The sequence below is a fragment of the Rhinoraja longicauda genome, chromosome 5 (genome assembly GCF_053455715.1).
Source record: "Rhinoraja longicauda isolate Sanriku21f chromosome 5, sRhiLon1.1, whole genome shotgun sequence".
NCBI lineage: Eukaryota > Metazoa > Chordata > Chondrichthyes > Rajiformes > Arhynchobatidae > Rhinoraja > Rhinoraja longicauda.
Window position 1 is genome coordinate 26,473,066 of NC_135957.1, and position 26,040 is coordinate 26,499,105.

The 26,040-nt window shown below is 43.8% G+C and overlaps 1 protein-coding gene across 1 annotated transcript in view; it reads right to left on the reverse strand.

The window, feature by feature from the left end:
* Positions 1-364: 364 nt before the first annotated feature.
* mlip (muscular LMNA-interacting protein) overlaps positions 365-26,040 on the reverse strand; it is a 98,260-nt gene continuing 72,584 nt past the window's right edge. Inside the window, exons 14-15 of the mRNA XM_078400035.1 lie at positions 15,714-15,863; positions 365-622 (exon numbers count right to left, since the gene is read on the reverse strand). Of these exons, the coding sequence (XP_078256161.1) occupies positions 15,723-15,863 (141 nt within the window). The 3' untranslated portion in view covers positions 365-622; positions 15,714-15,722. The remainder of the gene's footprint in view (positions 623-15,713; positions 15,864-26,040) is intronic.

Consider the following 26,040-nt stretch of genomic DNA (forward strand, 5'->3'; position numbering starts at 1 on the left):
ATGGCATGTAAATATTGGATGCCCAAATTATTTTATATTTACCTGGCTTTCCCAGGAGATCAGCAGATGCTGCAAATGATACTAATCAGCACTCCCAGAGGCGTCAACAGAAACATCTCAGCCATTTATCTACTGCTACGGGTGCTTCTCATACAGAAGAATGTGAGCAATTACTGTTAACTGACAGCATTGAATGTTTACATTGTGTCCTTTTAAAATTGCCATCTGATGATATTTACAAAGTGCTGGAGTAACTGAGCAGGTCAGGCAGCATCTCTGGAGAACATGGATGGCTGATATTTGGGGTCTCAACCGGAAACCTCGCCTATCAATGTTCTCCAGAGATGCTGCCTGACCTGCTCAGTTACTCCAGTACTTTGTGTCCTTTTGTGTATAACCCAGCACCTGCAGTTCCTTGTTCCTTCATCAGCAATTTTAAAAGGGTTGGGATTTTATAAAATAAATAATGTAATCATCATTTTTTTTTTTGTGGTTACAATGGCAGTACTTCTTAATGGTTAGAATTTTTTAATTACATATTTACAAGGAGCTCTTTTTAAATGTGCTTTCAGGTGGAACGTGAGAACAGGAGATGGTCGACAGCACATTTCAGGCTTGTCACCTGAGGGAGGAAAAAAGCAACAGTTAGTCATTCATATCAAAACCATCCAAATATCTAGTGTACTTGGGTTTAGCATTAATTTATTTTTGTATAATCTGAATTGAATGGATAGAATGCAAAGCAAAGTTTTTCACTGTACATCCGTACCTGACAATAATAAACCTAAATTTAATTTATTTACCATCTCTCAAAATAATTGCAAAGAAAGTTCTGCCCTTTTTTTTTACCATTCAACCCTCTTTACCCACTCTTCCCTGTAAATATCTTGATCTGTCTCCCGCTTCACATCTGCATTTGTTACTCATGGATAGATGGAGATGAAAAAATAAATATCGGAAGGTACAAGGGTCTGGATGTCATGTTGCAACACCATGAAACGTTGGTTAGGCCACGTTTGGAGTATTGTGCAGTCATAGAGTCACACAGCATGCAAACAGGCCCAACAGCCCAACTTGCCCACGCCCCATCTACACTAGTTCCACCTGCATGCTTTTGGCCCATATCCTTCTAAACCTTTCCTACCCATGTACCTGGCCAAATGTCTTTTAAATACAGTGATGTTACCTCCTCTGGCAGCTTGTTCCACATACCCACCACCCTTGTGTGAAAATGTTGCCCCTCAGGTTCCGATTAAATTTCCCCCTCTCACCTTCATGTTCTGGTCAGCCCATTTCAGAAAAGATGCGGAAGCTTTTGAGAGAGTGTAGATGGTTTATCAGAATGCTGACTGGATTAGAGGATATTAGCTATAGGAGAGGTTGAAAAAGCTTGGATTGTTTTCTCCGGAGTGCCGGGGGTGAGGGGAGACCTGATAGAACTATATATAACATTGTGAGAGGCAGAGGGAGGATAGACTGTCAGAACTTTTTTGTCAAATGTCAAAGATTAGAGTGCAGCTTTAAGGTCAAAGGAAAAAGGCCTAAAGGAGATGTGAGGGGCAAGTTGTTTTTACACAGAGAGCGATGGTTGCCTGGAATGCGTTGCCAGTGGGTGGCAGCAGTATCTGGGGGGGATTTGGAGTGGAGTGGGGAGAGGATCAGTTGATAGGGATGCAAGTGGAAAACAAGTACGGGTATTGAATATTGGTATGAATATTAATTTCTTTAACTTCAAGTAACCCCTGCATTCCCTCCCTATCCATCCCTCCCCCACCCAAGTCACACCAGCTTCCTATTCTCACCTAGCAAACAGCCAACAATGGCCAGTTTCCTTTATCATCGTTACTTTTTTGCATATTTGTTCTATATCTTTATTTGTTCTTTATTTGTTCTATATCTCCCTACATCACCATCCCTATCTCTTGTTTCACTTTCCCCTGACTCTGGTATGAAGAAAGGTCTTGACCCGAAACATCGCCCATTCCTTCTCTCCAGAGATGCTGCCTATCCCATTACTCCAGCATTTTATGTCTATCTTCGGTTTAAACCAGCATCTGCAGTTCCTTTCTACACATGGGTATTTGTCAGTGGGCTGAAGGATTGTTTCTGTGCTGCGTGACTATGTAACAAAGATAGCTCCAGAACAATCTGTAAATGGAAAGACACATTCCTACATTCCGTTCCAAAGCACAATAGTGCAGGCATTCACTAAAGCATGACCTATGTCAGCTTTGTAAGTCACATTTACAAGCTGCTAATAAAAACACAAAGTGTAGGCGTAACTCAGCAGAGCAGGCAGCATCTCCGGGGAGAACACGAATAGGTGACATTTTAGTCGGCACACTTCTTCAGACTGATTGTAGTGGTGGGAGGGAAGAAAGATAGAAGGGAAGAATAGCAGGATAAAGTTAGCAAGTAATCAATGGATGCGGGTGAAGGGAAGGGTTTGATAGGCAGATGGTTGGACAAAGACCAGAGATGAAAGGACAGAGATGTGAGACAATAGGATTGAAGAGTTGTGAATTGTAAAGCTAGAAGAAGGAATGTAGGTGGAATGGGAGGGGTGGAGATACAGGTGGAGCACAGGGAAGAAAGGGGGAGGAGTGGGGGAAGGGGGGTGGGGGGTATGGTTTGGGTAGCTACCTAAAGTTGGAGATATCAATGTTCATATCATTGGGTTGTAAGCTACCCAAGAGGATTATGTGTCGCTGTTCCTCCAGGATGTGCGTGCCCTTACTCTGGCAATGGAGGAGGCCCAGGATAAACATCAGTATGGGAATGGGAAGAGGAGTTAAAATGTTTACCAGGAGATCTAGTAGGACATGATGGACTGAGGACAAGTGCTGGGCAAAATGATGGCCATCCTCCGCTTGGTCTCACTGATGTATAGCAAGCTGGTACATTAGTGATTACTAGATCAAGTGGACCAGTTAGGCGCAAACTATTCCTGCATTGGTGCAGCACCGTCTCCTCCCCCACTCCCCCCTCCCCTACCCCCTCCCCTCCCCCCTCCCTTCCCTCCCCCCTCCCCCATCCCTCCCTCCCTCTCCCTCTTCCCCCTCCCCCCTCCCTCTCCCTCCTTCCCCCTCCTTCCCCCTCCTTCCCCCTCTTCCCCCTCCCTCCCCTCCCTCTCCCTCCCACTCCCCCCTACCCCCCTCCCTCTCCCTCCCCCCTCCCTCTCCCTCCCTCTCCCTCCCCCCCTCCCTCTCCCTCCCCCCCCTCCCTCCCCCTCCCTCTCCCTCTCCCCTCGCTCCCCGTCTCCTCCCTTCCCCCCCCGCAGGGTTGCCTCTCCTGCATTGGTGCAACATCCTCTCCCCCGGCACCAGGCCTGGCTCTCCCGCATCTACGGAGCCGGCAATCCCACCCCCAAGAGACAAGCGGACGAGTCCTGCTCAACGGGCCCCAACTGCGCAGGCGCGGACGCGTTTGTTCTGCACATGCACAGTTGCGGCGGCCATCTTACGCAAGTACCAGATCAACAGACCCCGAACTGCCCATGCGCTGTTTTTTAAACTTTAAAATGTGAATAACTTTTAAAATATAACACCAATTTCAATGAAACTTCTTCCCTTGGACCACGGGATAACAGTGACTAAGGTGGGCCCTAAAATTGCCGTGCTATCGTGGACCATTTTGGCTGTAGTTCAGGAACAAGCGAACAAACGAGTATAGAGATAATAATTCCCATACTTCTACAGAGAGAACAGAATCTCAAGTGGAAAAACATTGATATGCACCATCTGAAAATGACTGGACTGCACTTCAAGTATTTTTCATAAGACTGGACTTGAATTATATTGCTCATTTAATAGGAAAGTGGAGGTGAGGTGCTACTGACTAATAGGAAACTGATTTTAAACCAGAGGAAATTAAATTATATATTTGCTGTCTATGTGGCAGATTGATTACTACATCTATCAATTAAGAGTCATTGTGTTAAAAGAAGGGTGTCGACCCAAAATTCCACCTGTTTATTCCCTTCACAGCTGCTGCCTGACCCTCTGAGTTACTCCAGCTTTCTGTGTTTTGGTCATTGTGTTAAACACTGTTTCTTCCAAATACATTGCAGATTGATAGGGTAGACAGCCAAGAATCTTATTCCCAGTATAGAAATATCAAATTGTAGAGGGCATAGCTTTAAGGTAAGCTGTCTGCCCTCCCATTACTACACCACTACAAGGTGGGAGTTAACATCAAGCTGAGATGAATGAGGCTGCCATTGAGCTCTTCATAACTAAAGAAGGTTGTGGTTACAATAATGTGCTGAGGTGATGTTAATACCCTCGCTGGTCATAGAATCATAGCGGCATAAATTCTTAAAGCATGGAAACAGGCTCATCAGCCCAACTTGCCCACACTGGCCAACATGTCCCATCTACACTAGTCCCACCTACCTGTGTTTGGCCCATATCCCTTTAAACCTGTCCTATCCATGTACTTGTCTAAATATTTCTTAAACATTGCGATAGTACCTGCCTCAACTACCTTCTCTGGCAGCACGTTCCATACACCTACCACCCTTTGTGTGAAAAAAGTTACCCCTCAGATTCTTATTAAATCTTTCCCCCCTAAACTTAAACCTTTGTCCTCTGGGTCCTCAATTCCCCTACTCTTGGCAAGAGACTCTGCCCGATCTATTCTTCTCGTGATTTTATATACCTCTATAAGATCACCCCTCTTCCTGCTGCACTCTAAGGTATAGAGTCCTAGCTTGCTCAACCTCTCCCCATAGCTCAGGACCTTAAGTCCTGCCAACATCCTCGTAAATCTTCTCTGCACCCTTTCCAGCTTGACAACATCTTTCCTATAACATGCGGCCCAAAACTTAACACAATATTCTAAATGCCGCCTCACCAACGTCTTATACAACTGCAGCATGACCTCCCAACTTCTATACTCAATGCTCTGACTGATGAACAGCAATATCCCAAAAGGCTTTTTGACCACTTTCAATGAAAAATGTACCTGTGCTCTTAGATCCATCTGCTCGACAAAACCCAACAGTTCACCGTATAGGTTCTGCCCATGTGAGTGTTCCCAAAATGCAACACCTCACATTTCTTTGTATTAAATTCCGTCGACCATTCCTCAGCGCACCAGCCCAACCGATCAAGATCCTGCTGCAGTTTTTGTCAACCGTCTTCACTATCTACAATACCATCTATTTTTGTGTCATCTGCAAACTTGCTTACATTCTCATCCAAATCATGGCGTGGCATTAATTGTCAGAATATTACAGTGACACAGGAAGCTACAATGTTTACATGAGATCAGATGGAGATCATCCATTACTTAGACCCTCCACCACTTCAAGTAACAAGAGGAGGTAGTGGGAGCTATGACTACGAGCTGTAGCTCCAAAGACAAATGATATTCCACAAAAGACATTGAGGCACATTGCGATTAATGTTAGTAAACACTACCAAATAATCACTTTCCTCCTTTGTGTGGCCCATTCAGACGCAATTAACCCACAGGGAATGTCTGAGAATCGTTTCCAATCAAGAATAGCATGGTGAGAAGTATTCAGAATTAGGGGCATCTCCACATGCCTTTAAACAAATGTCTTCCTTTCATAATCTTCAAATGTTGTCTGTTGACCTTTCTCCATCAAAAGCTTTTGGCTGATCACAGCAAATCTTTCTATCTGATACATAAAAGGAATAACTTTACCACGGAGCAGTAACTGGGAAACTCTCATCTGCAGAGACCCCTGCTAGTAGGTAACAAGCTTGTCATAGTGTGGCTCCACAACACAAAAGAGCACAAATGTGTGTGATTAAGGACAGTGAAGAACAGAATCGGTCATATTGCAAGCTCCTTTGCTGATGAAAAAATTCCCAGCCACTCCAGCACCTTGATGTGCTGCAATATAGCAAAACTATATTTAGTTAGTGGGATAGACACAAAAAGCTGGAGTAACTCGTCGGGTCAGGCAGCATCTCTGGAGAAAAGGAATAGGTGACGTTTCGGGTCGAGACCCTTCATCACACTGACTAAGTGAGAACTTACTGACTGGTTGCCTCAGGGCCTGGATTGGTAACTCGAATGGCCAAGAACAAAGGAGACTCCAGACAGTGATGGACTTTGCCCAGTCCATCGTGGACATTGAGGCAGGAGGTGCTGCCACGAAAAGGTAGCTAATATCATTAAAGACCCACACCAGCCTGGCCATGCTCTCACATCGCTGTTACCATCAGGACGCCGGTACTGGAGCCTGAGAAATCATTGCCTTCAGGCTCAAGAATGGCTTCTTCCCATCAACATTTAGGCACTTGAACCCTCTTGCAAACCCTAACCACAACCCCCCACTTCAGCGACCATCTATGATAGACTTTGGGTACACAAAGTGCTGGAGTAACTCAGCAGGTCAGGCAGCATCTCTGGTGTTCTACATAGATGCTACCTGACCTGCTGAGTTACACCCGTACTTTGTGATCCTTTTGTGTATTAACAAGCATCCGTAGTTCCTTGTTTCTACTCTATGATGGACTTTGTATGGGTTCCACTACATACGTCGGCTCGCACTATTACAGACTGGTTACCGAGTACTAACTGTTACCACTTCTAGTATTATTGGTCATTGTAAATTTATTGCTGCGTTAATGTTAAAGCTGAAACAAGTAACAGTTTCATTCTTCTGTTCTCGGTGGTTTGACAATTAAACACTTGTGGCGGCTCCCAAGGGTCGGGCCATACCACTACCGACCCCTCGACACAGGAATGGACCAGTCCAGGGGGGCGGTCCGGTACTACAGATATAAGGACAAGGTTTTGGGCGCGAAGCCATTCCGGCAGACTCGACCCGTCTAATAACCGAGTATTAAAACCATAACCCCCCCCAAAATACCTGGCTCCTTGCCTTTATTTCGGGCCTCTACCGACGCGCCACACACTCTTTGATGCTCTCTTGAAACAAGAATGAGTGACTATTTTGCCGCCATTAACTCAAGGAAGCAGGCATTAGAGTTACAGAGCGATACAGCATGGAATCAGCACCAAAGATGATTTGAACTTGAAATTCTTCACCTCCTTCATTCCTCTGATTAAAAAGCTAATTTATTCAATGAATCTCTTTTAATCCGGCTGATTAACTCAGATCCAAAAATCAATGTGTATCATGTATTTTAAAATTATTTTTAAAGTTTAGTTTGAAATGGCTCATCTCACAATGAAAGAATGAATTAATTAAGTGCCTTTGATGTAAGCAGATATTTTAACTGGAACATGATCTGTTAGCTTATGCTGTCAGCACGTTACATGGCTCAGAATGCTTGTTCTAACAGCCGGTGCCTTTGATACTCTGGGTCCAGCTTTGCACAGTGAAGCCAATTTCTTTGTTTGCAAATGGCAAGGCTGAATACCTTGGTCAAATTCCCTCGCTAAATCTAACTACCTTTCCCACTCTCCATTTTCCTTTCAGAATCTCCTCAAACCTCATCTTGAACCTCGCCTTGAATAGTGAAAGGCTTGGAGAGAGTGGATGTGGGATGTTTCCACGAGTGGGAGACTAGGACTTGAGAATTAAAGGACATTCCTTTAGGAAGGAGATGAGAAGGAATTTCTTTAGTCAGAGGGTGGTGAATCTGTGGAATTCTTTGCCACAGAAGGTTGTGGAGGCCAATTCAGTGGATATTTTTAAGACAGAGATAGATAGATTGTTGATTAATACAGGTGTCAGGGGTTATGGGAAGAAGGCAGGAGAATGAGGTTAGGAGAGAGAGATAGATAGATCAGCCATGATTGAATGGTGGAGTCGACTTGATGAGCCGAATGGCCTGATTCTGCTCCTATCACATGACCTTATGATCTTTTTGAGTTAACTTTGTGGTCACTTCTGCTTGAAAACTCTGTCTATATATTTCTTTTTTTAACTTTGTGCCAGTCTTAAAATTATGATGCAGGAATATTAAAGTTGCCTGTAAGTTGGTAAGTTCATAAATTATAGGAGCTGAATCCGGGTGAGACTGTCTAATTACGGGCTTGTTAAGAAGTTACGGACAGCACGGTGGCGCAGTGGTAGAATTGCTGCCTTGCAGCGCATGCAGCCAGAGACCTGGGTTCGATCCTGACTACGGGTGCTGTCTGTGTGGAGTTTGTATGTTCTCCCTGTGACCTGCGTGGGTTTTCTCCGAGATCTTCGGTTTCCTCCCACATTCCAAAGACGTACAGGATTGTAGGTTAATTGGCTTGGTATACGTGTAAATTGTCTCGAGTGTGTGTAGGGTAGTGTTAATGTGCAGGGATCACTGGTCGGTGTGGACTTGGTGGGCCGAAGGGCCTGTTTCCTCACTCTATCTCTAAACTAAACTGAACAAAAAGAATCAAGAATATCAAGTAAAAAGCTTTGCAATTCATTCAGGCATGCCCCAGATCTATACACAATACATTAATTGATTTCAGCCATTTGGGTAGCCACAAAGATTTTACATGAAGGGAAATAGTTTCCTGTTTTTAATTGCTTCAATGCTACCAAAGCTAATAGTGTAGAGATAGGATTTGGGTAAAGCAAGATTAATTTCTCACTAGACATTCTCACCCAGATTTTGCTAGATAATGTTGCAAAGCTTCAGCTGACCAGATGAGAGACGACAACTAAGGTAACTCAGATAAATACTACAACTGTGACACCAGCACTGTCACCGCAGCCCATGAAATGATAGGTTGCATTACAATGGTGGTGTAGGTTATACTTTCTTTGGTGTGGCGCAGTAATTTCGACCAAATGTGGCAAAATATTGACCTACGTAAAGTCACAGAGCCATCGAGAGATGCAGCATGGAGAAAAGACCCTTCGACCCACTGACTCCATGCTAACCACCACTCACATACATTAATTTTACCCTAATCCCTTTTTATTCCCTTCACATTCCTACTCACCAGCCTCAGATTCTACCTCTCACTTACACACGTGGGGCAATTTACAGCAGCCATTTAACCTGCAAACCCACATGTTTTTTGGATGTGAGAGGAAACTGGGGCAGCTAGGAGGGAAACCCACTCGGTCACAGGAAGAACGTGCAAACTCCACACAGATAGCACCTGAGGTTCCGGTTGAACCCGGGTCATTGGAGCTGTGACGTGCATGTGACAGTAATGAACTAAACTAAACCTCCATTCTTCAGTTGAGTTTGACTCCCTTTAATGAACATTCACACAACCTCACGTGGAGTGGTGCCACTGCGGCACGGCGGCGCAGAGGTTGAGTTGCTGCCTTCCAGCACCAGAGACGCGAGTTCGATCCTGGCGACGGGTGCTGTCTGTACGGTGTTTATACGTTCTCCCCATGACCTGCGTGGGTTCTCTCCGATATCTTTGGTTTCCTCCCACATTCCAAAGACATACAGGTTTGTAGGTTAATTGGCTTGGTATAAATGTAAATTGCCCCTAGTGTGTTAGGATAGTGTTGGTGTGTGGGGATGGCTGGTCGGTACAGACTCGATAGGCCGAAGGGTCTGTTTCCGCACTGTATCTCTGAACTAAAGAACAAACCTGGAAGTGGTTTCCACGCATATAACATTTCTTTTAGACAAGGAGACTGTGAGAGTGCAGCACAGGAGGAATTCAGTAAGACATTCAGGAAATCTGAATTTTCTGAAACCGGGACTTTCCATCGCCGGTGCGGCTCGGCCGCGGGACTTTACATCGCCGGTGCGGCTCGGCCACGGGGCCTTCCATCGCCGGTGCGGCTCGGCCGCGGGGCCTTCCATCGCCGGTGCGGCTCGGCCACGGGGCCTTCCATCGCCGGTGCGGCTCGGCCGCGGGGCCTTCCATCGCCGGTGCGGCTCGGCCGCGGGGACTTTCCATCTCCTTGCGGGGGCTGTGCGGGTCGGTCGCCTCGGTAGGGGTCGAGCTGTCTGTCCGTGGGAGGGGCATGGGGGAAGAGAGAGGAAGTTTTTTTTGCCTCCATCACAGTGAGGGGGTGTTTGGAGACACTGTGATGGATGTTTGTGTTGGGGTTGTGTGTCTTGTGTTTTTTGTTTTTTGTACTGCTGGCAAAGTAATCTCGTTCGGTAAAACGAATGACAAATAAAGCTATTCTGTATTCTGTATTCTGTATTCAGGACACAAAGTGCTGGAGTAGCTTAACCGTTCAGACAGCATCTCTGGAGATGCTCTCCAGAGAAGCTGCCTGAACTGCTCTTTTGAGTATTAACCAGCATTTGTAGTTCTTTGTTTCTAAAGGAAATCTATTCCCTCCACAGATACAGTCTGGCCCGTTGAGTTCCTCCAGTACTTTGTATTTTGCTCAAGAGTCCAGCATCTCTAGTTCCTTGTGTCTTCATGAAATCTAAGCTTGCTTTCAGTAATTTTACTAAACTAATCTTAGTGTGCTCTGTGTAACTTGTTGGGGGGGCTCATCTTAGAACGTTCAGCATTCAGGTTATATGAGATTAGTGAATCTATTGATGCTTATTTTCAACATAACTGGATCAGTGCCAGCATGTTTTAATTACGTTACTTCTTTACCTTGCCTGCCCTATTTCCTTCCCCTATACAGCTACAAGCCACATGCAGGATCACAAAGGAAAATAATGTTAAACATGCTAATTTTATGCATATTTGTGTATTTTGAACATGCGTGACATTATACAGACCAAAAAGATTAATGAGCTGGCAATAGCCATCCTTATGCCATTTTGATTCATCCTTCTGAGTGGATGAATGTTCTCCCTGTGGGTTTTCTCCGAGTGCTCCGGTTTCTTCCCACATTCCAGAGATGTGCAGGTTTGTAAGTTAATTGGGTTCTGTACATTTTCCCTAGTGTGTAGGATAGATCTAGTGTGTGGGTGGTCACTGTTCGGCGTGGGCGGTGGATCGAAGGACCTGATTCCACACTGTATCTCTCAACTAAACTAAACTACCACTGGCATTCCTTTTGTTCTACACGTCCCTTACCCGCTTTGACTGAAAACAAATAGGCATTTTCTTGTTCTGTTCTCATTCACAGACCCAGAAATTTAAAGATGCTGCCTGACCTGGAGTTTTCCCAGCGCTTTTTTTTATTGGGAGGCCTTTGCCTCTACTGACACTCCCTGAACCGGACAGAAGAATGTGCCTCTGTACTCAATTAAGAGTTTTGTTCCAATTGTCCTCTACTGACTGACGTGCGTCTTTGGCCAGAGACGGACGGACTGCTCTGCCACTGCCCAACAGGACCATCTCTTTATAGTGGCTCGCCCATAATCTGATGTATTAATGGGTACCGCATATTTAGGATCATTGGGTCATATGTTAGCATAGTATTGGCGAGCAGTCAGGTGTCCCAACACAGCTCACTGGAACTTGCCACTTCACTGTGCGTGACTCTCAACTAAAGGAGTGAGGTGTAGAAAGAAAAAGGAAAGGGGTTCACAAAGGAATTGCAGATGCTGACATATTGAGCAAAACACAAAGTGCCGGAGTAACACAGTAGGTCAGGCAACATCTGTGGAAGGAATAGATAGGTGATGTTTTGGGCTGGGACCCTTCTTCAGACTGAAAGAAAATGGGGACGAGAGGGTACATACGAGCTACAAGCTCTTCTCTGGAATGTGTCAGCCTGCAGAGAATGTCAATTCCTCATGGAAACAAAATTGTAATAAATGTGCATTTATTGGTGATGTTGCTGCAGTCAATGAAGAGCCAAATGACTGGTTTCATAAAATCATTTTTGGACAAGTGTAAAGTCCCTTACTAATAATTTATAATATATGTACTTTGTCCTAGATCTTAGATCCATTCAATAAATCTGATATATTTTCTATAATATCAGGGAAGCAACATTCCTAAACATGGAGGAACAGCACCTCATATTTCGGTTGGGCAGCTTACAACTCAGCAGTATGAATATTGACTTCTCTAACTTCGTTTCCTCTCTCCGTCCCTCCCCCACCCTAGTTGCCGTACTGGTTTCACAGTCGTCCTGCTTAGTTTCACTGTTTGTACTCACTCATTATCACCTTTTCCACAGCCAACAATGGACCATTATGGGCTCTACCTCGTTGCTGATCTGTCTTTTTGCACACCTTTGTTCTTTGTACCTTTCCATATCTCTCGTTTCCCTCTCCCCTGACTCGCAGTCTGAAGGAGGGCCTCGAACCGAAACGTCACCCATTCCTTTTCTCCAGAGATGTTGCCTGAGCCACTGAGTTACTCCAGAATTCTGGGTCTATCTTTGGTGTAAACCCGCATCCACAGTTCCTTCCTACACTTCCGACAGATGGGAATGGGTGATTCCTGTCAGTGGTTTGGCTGTAGAGGTAATTCAAGTCACGCATGATCCTGTCCTGAATACCATAGGGAATTGCTTCTCAATGGCTGTGATTGATTGCAATCAGTAAAGGGTGATTGACCAATGCAAGGGGTGGGGACTGTTGCTGTGCTCTGGGCTACTGATCCATAGATCAGAGTGCAAATCCCAACACAGATGCTGGGGATTTGATTTCATATAATTAAATAAATCCAATTTTATGAAATCAAATTATATGAAATTAATATTTAAAGTATTCTCTATAAAAAGAAAACAGGAGCAATGATAATGACCATGAAATGACCTCATGTTATAGAGTCATAGAGACATACAGCATGGAAACAGGCCCTTCGGCTCAACTTGTTCATGCTGACCAAAATACCCCATCTAAGCTAGTCCCATTTGCCCACCTTTGGCCAATAACCCTCTAAACCTTTCCGATCCATGTACCTGTCCAAGTGCCTTTTAAATGCTGTTATTGTATCTGCCTCAACTACCTCCTCTGGTATTCGATATGCCCACCTCCCTCTGAGTGAAAAGGTTGCCCCTCAGGTTTGTAATAAATCTTGCCCATCTCACCTTAAACATATATCCTCATGTTTTTGATACCCCTATCCTGTTGAAACCTATTTGGATCACCATTGGCCGTCAATGCCCCAGACCCCAGATTGTCTCACGTGGCCTGTAAGAGACACCAGGCCCATCAATGGTTGACTCAGAAGTCTGACTAGCCTGTCTTGTCAATGTCTTCATATACCAGATATGCAGTTCATAATATCATGTGATAGGGGTAGAATTATGCCATTCGGCCTATCAAGTTTACTCCGCCATTCAATCATGGCTGATCTATCTCTCCTTCCTAACCCCATTCCCCTGCCTTCTCCCCATAACCACTGACATCCGTAGTTCCTATCGTCTTGGGGGTATTTCCAACTCTGATCTGTCTGATTGGTCCATACTTTCCAAATATATCATACATTTCTTCAGCTTGTTATTTTGTATGGCAAATTTCTTATGTACATGAAGTGGTTTACTTCAACAGACAACTGGGAGTAAAACAATTAGTCATCATTTCTGAACAACTTTATAGTGCAATCATTAAAATTGTTTTTTTGTGGCCTTTTTATTTTAATTATTATCTGGCAGAACCTATGTATGATTTTTGTGTTGTCTGAGTGTATGCTCCTTGTGATGCTGCTGTACGCAAGATTTTTGTTGTATCTGCACCTCACCGTACGGGTGCATATGACAATAAACTCAACTAGACTTGAACAAACAGGAAAACAGGAGGCAGAGTGGTATATCTGACCCCTCAAGCATGCTTTGTCATATTTAATATGTTGGATCAATATAAATGGGTGGTTGATTGTCAGCGTGGACTCAGTGGGCTGCAGGATCTGTTTCTGGACTGTGTCTCTATGACTAATATGTTCATGGATGATCTTCCTCATTGTCCTCCTTAAATCCTCAATGGCATATATTAAAGGTCGGATGCTAGTTATACAATTAATAACTGGTTTCCATATAGATATTGATTGAACGAATCAGACCTTTTCTTTTTGTTGCTTGTGAAACCAATGCCTTTGTATGAGTGGGAATATTTCAAGAACAGCGTCTTTTTGTCTGAGATTGTTATTTTGCTTTTGGTTTGGGAGCAGCTCTGCCCAAGGCCGCAAGAAATTGCAGAGAGTTTTGTATGTAGCCCTGTCAATAACGCAGGCCAGACTCCCCATCATTGGCCCAATCTACACCATGCTGCCTTGGAAAATCAGCCAGCATAATCAAAGAACTTTCCACCCCAGTCGTTCCTTCTTCTCCCTGCTCCTATTGGATTAGGTCCAGGCGTAAGGTTCATTATAGATTCAAAAGCAGTTTGGAGACATTTCATTGAAATGCCTGTGCATGAACTTATTAGGTTTTACAATCTTCCACTCTGGAAGTTGCAAAATTATCCCATTATCACAGATGGCAGAAGCATGAGAGTGCACTAAGATGATTTGAAAGAAAGAAGCAGCTGGAGACAAGTTACCTTATCAAGTCTCTGAACACCAGAGTCAAGTCTCTGAACACTGACACAATTAACGTTAACATGTTGCCTCATTATGTGGTGGATTCTGTTCACATCTCATGTCAAAATGAAAGGTTTCCACAGAGAACAAAATGAGTGTCTACTTTCTATTACAGATCAATCCTAAATGGAACTCGAAAACCTGCCAGGCTTTGACATGGTATTCTATAAAATCTCAAAATGAATGCCTTTAAAAACCCTTCCACAAAACTATATAAATGAATCATCGAGTTGAGCAGTAGGAAAAAGGCCGAAGATAATAATGAAGATGCAAAATGCTGGAGTGACTTAACGGGTCAGGCAGCATCTCTGGAAAAACGCAATAGGTGACGTTTCGGATCGAGACCCTTCTTCAGACTGAGAGTCAGGCGAGAGGGAAACTAGCGGTATGATAGGTTTTTTTCCCCCCACGCACACTTCTAAAATCTAGCGAGTACGGGCCCAAAGCTATCGAACACTCCTCATGCATTAACTCAACCATTCCTCGTATCATTCTCTTAAACCTCCTTCTGCCAGTCAGCCAATCGAAGGAAATGCCTGCGTGAATGCTGCAACCTGATGCATTCCAGGCTGCAGGAGTGCATGCTGAGAGATGTTCTGAAGCTTGCTGCAGCCAATACAAAGGCTCTGTGGAAAAGGACTGTGTTGGCTAGTCTAAGGTCCTGCCACCTCTGGAGATTGAGGGGCTGGATCACCTCGAATTGCCTCATTCATTTCAAGTGCTTATGGTCCAAATAAGTCACATAAGCGGCCACAGGGTCTTGCACAATTAATAACAACATTATCAACTTTAAGATAGTTGTGAAATGTTTTGTACATCTTTTTTGTTTCTCATGAACATAATTTATTTTTGGAAAAAGGAAAGCCAAAATCTTGGAACTATGCATGTAAATGGTCTTTTAAAATGTCAATGGGTACAAATATTCTAATTACATAGAAATTATTTAACTAGACTTGTGAAAGTTCCAATAAAACATCATAAGACCATATGACCATAAGACATAGGAGCAGAATTAGGCCATTCAGCCCATAATTACCTGTGTCACAACATGGGGCAGCACAGTGGCACAGCCGGTAGGGCTGCTGTCTTACAGTGCCAGAAACCCGGGTTCGATCCTGACCTCGGGTGCTGTCTGTGTGGAGTTTGCACGTCCACATTCCAAGGACGTGCGGATTTATAGATTAATTTACTTCGGTAAATTTCCCCGAGTGTGTAAGTTGTGGATGTGAAAGCGGGATAACATAGAACTAGTGTAAATAGGTGATTGATGGTCAGTGTGGAGTCAATGGGTTGAAGGGCCTGTTTCCATGTTGTGTCTCTCTAAACAGTAAACTCCAAACGTGCATGCGCTCCTGCAGTCTCAAATAACTGTTTGGTTGTCAGGCTTTGCACAGAGGAAACACATCCCTCACCTTCATTCATCATTTGATGGCTTGCTCTCGTTCCTCTTCTAAGTCTTCCTCGTCTCTAACAGGGCATTCCGTTGGTGACCACCTAGATCTTCGCTCAGTGCCTTTCCTCGGAAGCTGATCTTGGATTGGTTTTGTTGTTGCATTCACAAGCTGCGAGAATCAAAGTCAAGGGAGAACAATTACCATTTCCCCAGAATGTACTATTTCAAAATACAGTATAACGCCTCATTATGGCAATCTGGGCAATGGAAATTCTCACTCACCAAATTCACAAATCACTACCCAAAATTTGTGTTAAAAATTGTGGGAATAAAAGTTCACTATTTTGGAAGTGTGGGGACGAATAAGCACAAAATGGATACAGATGAACTGATTTACCAAAGACAATGATCACAGGCTGGCGGTTCACAATGGGTGGCCATAAAGAGATTTGCTTTGGAAACCGACAAGGCAAATTGTTATATTGATACTATATCGAATAATGTAACATCCATTTACGTTTGCAGTTCTGGATTCTAGCATCTGCAATCTCTCATGTCTCCTGTCATCATCCATTTCAAGTTCCTCTTCTGCCTACGACACAATTAGAATTCCCTACCCGTAGAATTTGCATCTATGTGGACATCGCTGTTGAGAGAAAAGCTTTCCATTGAAAGGCATCTCCACTTATAACATGGGATTCATTGGAAAAAAGTGTTTGTGTTACAGATTTCTAGGAGCACATCCCCTCCATAATGCAGGGGTACACACTCATTGACAGTGCAAGAATAATTGGGTCCAGGGAACATCTGGGTATTTGTACTGGAATTATTAGTTCATTATCATTAATGCTAGTTCATGATGAGCAAATCAAAGTTGAAGTTGGTGGGGATTGCTTTGGTTTCAAAACTTATTTATAAAGAAAGGAAAGTACATCAGTCAGCTAATGAGGAAGAATTGGCATCTGAAGATATCAAATGAGTATAAGGTTAAGTCCCTCATGGTTAACATATAGGACCTAAGGGTCCCTTAAACTATTGCTCTCCATACTATTGGCCCAGCGAACACCAAGCATGGATGGTGTAGCTAACCATGGAATGCCTCAGGTGGACAAATATTGACAGCACTGGATCTCCACAAAAACACTTATTCTCTGACTGAGTCAGAGGCTCTGGGTTTAAGTGCCTCTCCAAAGCATTGAACATCTTTGGTGATACTCTACTACAATGAAGGTTGTGTGGTGGCACAATGGGGTGGATAGTAGAGCTACTGCTTCACAGCTCCAGCTTCTTCTGTTTGTTCCTGACCTCTGGTCTTGTCTGCGTGGAGATTGCATGTTCCCCCTCTGAAAGAATGGGTTTCCTCCAGGTTCTCTGGCTTCTTCCACATCCCAGATACTTGTTGGTCGGCAAGTTAATCGACTGTTGCAAACTACCCTTAGTGTAGGTGAGTGATAGAATCTGTGGAGGAGGGAGAGGCAGGGAGTTGCTGGGAATGTGGCGGAATAACATGAGTAGTGTAGGATTAGTCTAAATGAGTGATTGATGGTCAGTGTGGACTCAGTTGGATGAAGGGCCTATTTCTGTGCTGGGACTCCATAACAATTCCAAAGAGTTTTGCACAGTTGGAGGCGTCATCTTAAAGACGAGACATTTGTCCTCTCAGAGAGCCGTTATGGAACCTTTCTTAAGAAAATCGAGTAGCTCCCTGTGGTAGCCTGGCCTGTGAATGTCTTTGGTTAAGACAGAGGTGACTAGATCTTGATGCAACAATGATATTGTTGTTTATCGTCTTGACACCATGAGAGTGCCAATGACTTTAGGGAGAATTTCCAGACAAGCATAGTTTAACACAGGAATTGCAAAGTTGCTACCAATAATTCAGGCTCTCCACTCTCTGCACTCTTTGTAACCACCTCCCAGAGAGAGAAAAATCACATCACTTGAGCTGATGTGAATTTAAGCTACCTACATGAGTTTTAATTGCTTAAGTACTGAAGAATGATTACTGCCTAGCAAATATCTAGCCCGGAGAGATAAATTTTATTAGGTATTTCATATGCACATTAATGTTTCAGAATGTAATTTCTTTGTGTGTTTGTTCCAATCTTAATTTCACACTCTGTACACCTTTTGAATGCTATTAAGATTGTGTGCAAACACTCCCTGATTTACGTAATGGTTACATCACGCATAAGTCATCAGTCGGAAGACAACGTGGGAGATCCCATACGGAAACATGGGAGCATCCACGAGAAGAGCTGACTAGCTTGCGGAAATGACTGCAAGCGCACTGTTACAAAGATGCTCAACATGGAAATTCAGCAGTGGGCTTAAAAGGGTGGAACAGTGGTGCAGCAGTAGAGTTGCTGCCTGACAGCGCCAGAGAACTGGTGTGATCCTGACTGCGGGTGCTGTCTGCACGGAGTTTGGACGTTATCCCTGTGGCCCCATGGGTTTTCTCCGGGTGCTTCCAGATCCCTCTCACACTCCAAAGACGCGCACGTTTGTAGGTTAATTGGCTTCTGTATTTTGCCCCTCGTGTGTAGGATGCAAAAATGGGGTAACACAGAACTAGTGTACCGATAATCATTGATTGGTGCAGACTTGGTGAGCTGAAGGGCCAGTTTTGACGCTGTAACTCTAAAAAACAGCATTGCATTGGTAGAAAAGTACTTCAAGATGGAAGAAGGTTGAGCATAGCTGTGTCGAGGTCCACGGTCACTTGCAATGTTTCTGCCAGTTTTAAGTAGCAACATGGTTTCAGGGCTGCCACATGGTTTCAGGGCTGCCCAAAGATCAATTATCAAGGCAACAGTAAATCAAAGTTAAAAACACAAGATACTGCAGATGCTGGAATCGTGAGCAAAAAAAAACAAAGGAATTAAGTGGATCAGGCAGCAGCTGTGAAGGGAATGGTCAGACAATATTTCGGCATTTCCTTCTGAAAAAGTTTTTTTATTTTTAGTTTATTTTAGTTTGAGAGATGCAGCGCGGAAACAGGCCCTTTGGCCCACTGTGTCAGCATCGACCAGCGATTCTCGCACATTTACACTATCCTACACACACCAGAGACAATTTACACATACACCAAGCCAATTAACCTACAAACCTGTATATCTTTGGAGTGTGGGAGGAAACCGAAGATCTCGGAAAAAATGCCATGTGGTCACGGGAAGAACGTACAAACTCCCTACAGACAGCACCCGTAGTTGGGATGGAACCCGGGTGTTCGGTGCTGCAAGCGCTGTAAGGCAGCAACTCTACTGCTGCGCCACCATGCTGCCCTAACGTGTTCCAACCCAAAACGTCTTCTGTCCATTGTTCCTCAGACACTGCCTGACCCACTGAGTTCCTCCAGCACTTTGTTTTTTTTGTTGCAGTAAATCAATCTGATTAGATGAGGCATGCCCCGTGTAAATGGAGAGGTAGAGATATGATTGTTCCTCCAAAGAGGTATGTTCTTTGTCACCACACACTTTACAGTTACACATTTAGAATCAAAACAATTAAAAGACTTTGTAGAAATTTTGCAATTTTATTTTGGAAATGTTATTTTGAACTGTAAAATAACAAATTTTTCAAAGAATGTACTATTCAACATTGTGAAAATCAAAAAGAAAAGTTTCTGGACCTGAATGGGCTAATTGTTTCTCTTTCCACAGATGCTGCCTGACCAGCTGAATGTTTCCAGTATTTTCCATGTTATTCAACAACACGAGGCTGTTTCAACAGACAGCTCAAATATTTCATATGTTGCGGAATTGAATAAGTTTATTGGCCAAGTGTGTACACATACAAGGAATGTGCCTTGGTGCTCTGCTCGCAAACAATGTATTTGAATGCAATCAAACTATATTGTTCTTCTCATATCTGTCATTAATACGCACCAAATTTTGTAGAAATACCTATTAAATTGTGCAACTCCTGGGGAGTTTGCATTGAGACTCTCCCTATCCAGATGAAAATGTAATATCTATGCTGAATGGCCGTCCCAGGACATTGACAATAGCCAAGAGTTTCCAGCTGCGATGCAATCAACATATGGAATGGAAACTGTGTTCAAAATTAATTTTCCACTCAAAATTATTTAAATTTAAATGCTGCCACAGTCTCATGCAATCATTCAGTGTTATAGAATGGGATCATGCATCAGAAACCTTTTTTGCATAAAAAATAGTCTTTGATATATTTAAAAGTGGAGAATCTAATCCATTCCACCATCTGTGATGCAATTTTTAAATGAGCAAAAGTGACATGAAAACACGGCACAGAATCAATTTCAGGCAAAGTGGTAATTTCTTTCTAAATAAAAAAAAAAGTATAAATACAAGCTTTTAGATGATTTCAAGTTTAAATGTCGGAGCCTACTCAAAGATGCAGTTAGCAACCACTTCCAATGGTGATTATTTCTGTAAGGTTGCATGCCCAGTGTCAAGGGTTAGGCAGGCTTTTAGTTGAACAAGTTTGTAGATTAGTGTTAGACATCACCAAAAATTGGCTCATAGTTAGCAGTTAAAATTCTGTATCTTTTCTTTTGCACTGCTTTGATCAATGTGAGACAAACTGGTTTGAAAATGCAAAGAAATTCCAGGCTTCATTTCCAACACCCAATGTTAATTCCTACACAGCAAAGCTTTAGAAACAACCTGAAAACATGAGACTCATCTCAATGCACTGTCAGGCTGGCAAATTAATTAAAAGTCAACCTTTGTTCATGCAGATTGGCATCTTTACCTCATTGATGCCCAGAGCTTCATTCTCATGGATTGTTGTTATTGAGTGTCGTGGCTTCACCACATAAAAAGAGAGAATAACAAGAAACGTGGGGGAAACATTGTACTCTAATTAACCTCTCAAGCAAAGTGAAACTTTATGCAACGACGTGTTTAAAAAATATATATCATTTTCTTCTTTAAAGTTATTAGCACTGACACATCAATGCAATATTGGGGGAGTTCAACATACGCTGGCAACGCTTAAACAGAAGGTAGAGAGCAATAGTGAATGTGAGTTTTAGCAGCAGGCACTTGAATATCTCATTATTCTGCACACTCTATCATTTACATTGAACAGAAAAGTAAATTACTTTAAGCAATGCATGTGTTCCTGACTGAATTTAACAAGGGACAAGCCAGATTGTGGAATTGTCAATGATTCTACAAAGATTTAAGAGACCGCCATACTTAATCCCTCAGTCCCCTCTAGAACCACAGAAATGCTTAGAACTGCACCAAACTTGCTTGGTCAGTAAATATATTCGTTTGAACCATGGACGAGCAGTTCTAGGACCTAAAACTCTTCAGAAGAAACAGTCTTCCGAAAAAGAGCAGACCAAGTCACCCTGCACCCTTTCCTTTTATTAGCGTACTTGTAGTTTTTAAGTACACACCTGACCGCATCTCAACTTTCCTCTTAGACTCAAACCAGGATTTGTTCAGAGTACAATTTACCCTCCAATTCTTTGTCCATTTTGACATTTCTCATCTGTTAACTGCAAAAGCAATATTTTGAAGTGACTGTGCATTGCACTGATCTTATTCTGCTATAGTTTCCACTTATGTTTATTAATAGTAGCAATGGCGACCAAGAACAATTTGAGAAGGTCTCGACACGAAACGTCACCCATTCCTTCTCCCCAAAGATACCGCCTATCCCGCTGAGTTACTCCAGCATTTTAGTGTCTGTCTACAATGTGGGATAATTTCCCTATTCCCAAACCTATGGTTGATTTGAAAGGATGCAGAGGAGATTCACAAGGATGGTATAAAGTGTGGAAGATTCAGCACAGATTTTAATCCTGGTTTGAGCAAAATGAAGGCTTTTCATAGAGGGGGGGAAGAATTTGCATTCACTAGAAAACCAGTAGGCAAGTACAAATTTAATATCATTAGGAAGGATTCCAAGGCAAAATAGAAAGTTCTGAGACACAGCAATTAGTTATGACCTAAAATGTGCTGCCAGAAATAATGGTGGAAGCAGATTTAACAACAATGTTCACAAGGCACGGTGGCGCAGCGGTAGAGTTGCTGCCTTACAGCGAATACAGCGCCTGAGACTCAGGTTCGAGAAGGAGAGTGGGGCAATTTATGATAGCTATTCCAAAGATGTGTAATAGGCCAAATGGCTTCCTCTTCTGCTGCCGTCTGGGATGCAATGATAATTGAAGTGTCAGTTCTACGCAGCAACAAGCCAGGTTTAAACCTATTGCGGTCTCTATCTGAGTGAGACATGTTAGATAGTAAACCTATTAATTCAACCACTGTGTGGCTCTCAGTAATAATAATGTGAACTCTGAAAAGTTAGGAGAAATTTGGAATAGGATCTTATGGAACCAACAAGGCTAGTTCTGGTGACATTACAAAAATGAGATAAGATTTACGAGGCGGAAGGATGATCTTATAGAGATGTATAAAATCGCGAGGGGAATAGATATGGCAAAAACACAATGTTTTTCTTCCAGAGTAAGTGAATCAAAAATTAGAGGGCATAGGTTTGTGAGAGGGGAAAGATTTAATAGAAAACCTGAGGGGCAACTTTTTCACACAGAGAGTGGTGGGTAGATGGAACGAACTGTTAGAAGAGGTAGTTGAGGCAGGTACAGTAACAACATGTGAAAGACTCTTGGACAAGTACATGGATAGGAAAGGATTCGGGGATATGGGACCAGCTTAAAAGGAGCATCCAAGTCGGCATGAACAAGTTGGGCCAAAGGGCCTGTTTCCGTGGCTCTATGATCACAGTCACCAGATCTTTGGCCAATTCACTGAGATGAGAAGCAGTTCTGATCCAGAATTAATAAGATGCTACCTGTAGGGAGCACGGGAGATTGATTGAAATCCTACATCTAAATGTGAAGCAGTCCTTGTGATTGTTTCAATGAGTTTCAGAGTTAGCTATCTCTGTAATCCTTCCTGGGTAGTAAGTGACTGGGAGCAAATTTCAAGGCTCAAATCGATTTTCTCATAATCCGCCAAAACAAAAGTTGATGTTTAAACAGAAAATGCTGGAGAAACAAAACAGAGTTAACGTTTCAAACATCATTTCAAGATTCAAGATTCAAGATAGCTTTATTTGTCATCCAATATTGGACGAAATTCAGTCACCCACAGTCCAACAATAAAAGCATTAAATAGGCATTAAAATTACACAACCCCAAAAACACACAAAAAAAGAAACATCCATCAAAGAAACATCCATCACAGTGAGTCTCCACCAGTCCTCTCCTCACTGTGATGGAAGGCCACAATGTCTTTCCCTTCTCCTGCCGTCTTCTCCCGCAGTCAGGTTGTTATGGTTGCAGGCCGCGCCGGACGGTCCACAGCGGCCCGAGCCGAAGGCGAGTCCCAGCCGCTCCCGCAGCCTCCGAAGACGGCCGGCTCCGCCAATGATAAGTCCGATCCGGGCGGGCGAACACGCTGCTGCTGTTGCTGCACGTCGGGGCGGTCGTGGCTCCCGACATTGAAGCCCCCGCCCAGCAGAGAAATATCCCGCGGCATATTATATGCCGCGCCGGACGGTGAATTGTCCGCGACCCAAGCCCCGCGATCTGGGGCGGGCGAACACGCTGCCGCTGCCGGAGTTCCCGATGTCGGCATCCACGCGGCCCGAGCCTAAGGCGAGTCGCAGCCGCTCCCGCAGCCTCCGAGGACGGCCGGCTCCGGTGATGGTAAGTCCCGTCCGCGGGCTCAGCGAACCAGAGCCCTGGAGGCCGCCAGCTCCAGGAGTTGGGTCGATGGTAGGCCGCAGCAGGAACGGAGACAACACCCAGGAAACAAAGGTCGGATCTCCGTTCGGAAGGGACACCTATTTACAATTTTACAGTTCCCCACATACACACACAGTACACAAACACAAAAACACCACATCACAACTACAATTAAGACAAAAAAACAACAAAAACACAAAGACAAATGGACCGCAGGTAAGCCGCAGCTGCTAGGGCAGCGCCGCCATTTTGGACTGTGATTTGTTGACTGTGATTGTCTCTCTCTAGAGAGACTCGTGATTTGCAGAATATTTCCAGCACTTTATGTTTAATATCAGATTTTCAGCATTTACAGTTGAATGCTTTTCACGGACAACATTTAGATCTGTACAACTTATAAACAGGCCCTTTGGCCCACCTTGTCCATGCTGACCAAGTTGCCATTCTGGGCTAGTCACATTTGCCTACATTGATCCAGGTCCCTCTAATCCCTTACTTTCCAGATATTCATTAAATGTGTTATGAAGTGTGTTATGAACAGGTTCAAAAGTTTTGCTTTTCCTTCCTCGGCTTTAGCATATCGCAAGTTCAACGTAGGCTGTACGTTGTAAGTTAACTAAAACGGTATGTAACATCGTAGAAACAAGGAACTGCAGTTGCTGGTTTACAAAAAAAATGAGGCACAAAGTGCTGGTGGAACTCAGCGGGTCAGGGAAGCATCCCTGAAGAATATGGTAGGTGACGTCTTGGATCAGGATCCTTCTTCAGACTCCATGGATAGGTGATGTTTTGGGTCTGGGCTCTTTTTCAGATTAAAGAAGGGTCCCCACCCGAAACATCACCTACAATGTTCTCCAGGGATGCTGCCTGTCCCGCTGAATTACTCCAGCACTTTGTGTCTCTTTGGTACATAACATCACTGCTACAGCAGTAATACAGGTTGTCCCTGTTAGTTTGCTTCAGCAAGGCTGAACGGAAAATAATTTATTCTCCATATTATTGATCGAGCATGGGAACTAGTGTAATCAGTGTAATACTGATGTGCAAACACACTGCCTGTTTATGAAGACAGATCCAAAAGATTAATGATCTGCATGCTGAAGAAGTGAAACCTTGGGACTGTACACAATGGATGGAAGTGTTATTCTTGGAGTCAATATAGATGCCAGTGTCTACTGCATTCCACAACCAATGAGTCCAGTGTCAATGACCTGGGATATCGCTAGGCATTGGCATTGTGTTCACATTGCCAGTCAGGGTTATCACTGGCCTCTGGTACTGGTGACCTTGTTTATGGTCACAGGGGATAACATCAGTCAATGACAATCAGTTTACCAGTGCCTGCAACCAATGATACAGAATGTAGGACAGTACATTACAGAAATGAATCCTTCACATATGCACACAAACACCCCTTTCAACCCACAATGCCTATGCCAAACATGGTGCCAAGACCAACTCTTTTATGCCTGTATATAATCTATATCCCTCTATTCCCTTCACTTCCATGTGCCCATTTAAAAGCCTCTTAAATGCCACAATCGTGTCTGCCTCCACCACTACTCCTAGCAATGCGTTCCAGGCCCCCACCACTCTCTGCGTAAAAGCTGACCCCGCACATCTCCATTGAACTTACACCCCCTCGCTTTAAATGCCCTCTAGTTGGTCATCTCAATCCTGGGGGAAAAGGTTCTGACTGTTTACCCTCTCATAATTTTATACACTTCTATCAAGTCTCCTCTCAACCTCCAACGTTCCAGAAAAAGGCCTGTTTCCGGCTGTATATATATGATATGATATGATATGAAGTCTATCCAACCTCTCCATGTAGCTGAAACCCTCTAATCCAGGCAGCATTCTTGTAAACCTCCTCTGCCCCCTCTTCAAAGCCTCGATATCTTTCCTGTAATGGGGCAACCAGAACTGCTGCAATACTCCTAATGCAGCCTAAACAACATCCTCTAGAGCTGCATCCTTTCCATCAGGCCATCACTCTGACCCTGATGTAAGTGCCCAGTGATCAGTGACATTTCAGACCAGAGACATTGTCTACACTGGTCGTTGCCAGACACAGTAAACATGACTGAGCCTAATGTTCCATGGTTGTTGGCACTGCAAGCCAGTGAGGCATTGCCAGTGTCTATGCTGGTGACTCTATTACCAATCAACACTGACTACAATTACAGTGGACAGTAACATTTGTGGACATCAAGATGGCCTCCAGTGTCAGTGGAGAGCGTTGATACAGAGCATCCATGCCAACAACAGTACCAGTGGACAGCCACCAAAATTAAACCTAATGCCAGCGGCTGGCAGCATTACCAGCCAGTGAGGCATCTCCATTGTCGCCGAGACACTTCCATTGCCCAGTGGCCAGTGATAATCCTGGCCTCCAGTGCTCGAGACCACTATCCATTGGCATTCCTACCTATCGCCACTGATTAGGCAATGTCATAAAACCCAGATTTCTCAATTACTTTTACAATTTGCCTCTGAATTAGCACTAGGCATTGTAAAGGTAGTTCTGGCGTCTCTGAACTATCAGCCAAAGTTCCCATCACTAGAGCGTGCATCTGCCCAGTCTGAACTGAGAATGCCTTTCATCTTTATTCTCTTGTCACTCGTCAGCCAGTGGTCACTG